This window comes from Etheostoma cragini, chromosome 20 (genome assembly GCF_013103735.1).
Source record: "Etheostoma cragini isolate CJK2018 chromosome 20, CSU_Ecrag_1.0, whole genome shotgun sequence".
Classification (NCBI taxonomy): Eukaryota; Metazoa; Chordata; class Actinopteri; order Perciformes; family Percidae; genus Etheostoma; species Etheostoma cragini.
In genome coordinates, this window is record NC_048426.1 from 18,933,819 (window position 1) to 18,935,118 (window position 1,300).

At 39.3% G+C, this 1,300-nt stretch overlaps 1 protein-coding gene across 1 annotated transcript in view; it reads right to left on the reverse strand.

Annotated features, from left to right (window-relative positions):
• The window catches only part of kiaa1109 (KIAA1109 ortholog), a 78,183-nt gene that overhangs the window by 24,399 nt on the left and 52,484 nt on the right, over positions 1–1,300 (reverse strand). The window contains exons 60-61 of the mRNA XM_034859160.1: positions 793–924; positions 167–219 (exon numbers count right to left, since the gene is read on the reverse strand). Of these exons, the coding sequence (XP_034715051.1) occupies positions 167–219; positions 793–924 (185 nt within the window). The remainder of the gene's footprint in view (positions 1–166; positions 220–792; positions 925–1,300) is intronic.

The window sequence follows — 1,300 nt, forward strand, 5'->3', positions numbered from 1 at the left end:
TATGTGATTTTAACAACAACTTTCAACTACTAGATTAGTAGATCGATAGATTTACTGCGGATCATTAAAGTTTTGCAAAACTGTTAAATCATTTCTGTCTAAGTCCAAAATTTATATTAATAAGCACGGCTCCTTTGAATATACCAATGACTGAAATGTTACCAACCTTCTCAGTTTGTTTAGATTGTGTTTAATTGTAGGATTGTGGGAAATATTTCCCTGAATTTGTGGATTACTTTAGAAAAGATAACACAAAAATAGCAGGTCTGATCATCATCCCAGTCATTACTGGAAACAGGTCAAATCATGTTTACCTCCCAACTAACCGGTTATCTAGTATTATGACTTGGATCAAAATCAGACCGCAGTTTTGGAATTTATACAGCAGGAATGCAGGTCATTTCCAAATGCTTTCTCTTTCAAGAATAGACACGAGCCTGCCATGTGCACCACTGCACCGGGTCATTACATCTGGTATTGTATGTGCAGTTTTATACAATATCATGGCAGTCTCTTGAAAGATTTGCCTAATTTGCCTATGTCCTTGTTTCCACTATAACAACAGATAAGGAATACTCTGGACATTAACTGGCATAATCTATTATTAGTAGGGAGTAAGCACAAGCCCCAAAAACCTCAGGCACAAGCTCAAGCTTAATTAGTTGCTATGCCAGCTTTTTGGGAGAAATTTGATGGTTGCAAAGTGGTGTGACCTGCCATTTCTAATCAAAAAAAGAGCACTTCTGGTGCAGTGTGGTTGTGGCATGAAAGAGTATTGATCCCAGGAAGTCATTGTCCCACAACAAGCCACCACAAGAGATGTAATAAATTGTAGGTTACTTTTCGTGCATTATTAGGCCGGCCTACTGATGTGCTGGCCCCAGCTTCAGAGTTGATGCCCTCCGTAACTGGTACTTGTCCTCTCTATGGAAATAAGTGTGACATAACAGCTGGTATATCTTGTCTCTATGGACATACTGTAGTATAGCATAGTATTGGAGTATAACAAGACAACCCATATGAACATTCATTAATATCCAGTGTTTCCCCTCAACTTTTCTATTATTGTGTAGGGGTGGTCATGTTAATATTTCAATCTAAAATAAAACATTAAAGGTCCCATGACATGGTGCTCTTTGGATGTTTTTATATAGGACTTAGTGGTCCCCTAATACCATATCGGAAGTCTGTTTCCCAAAATTCAGCCTTGGTGCAGAATTACAGCCACTAGAGCCAGTCCCACAATATGTGCTATTACTGAGTCTGTTGCTTTTGAGGAGGAGTGGGGGGGGGGGGGGGG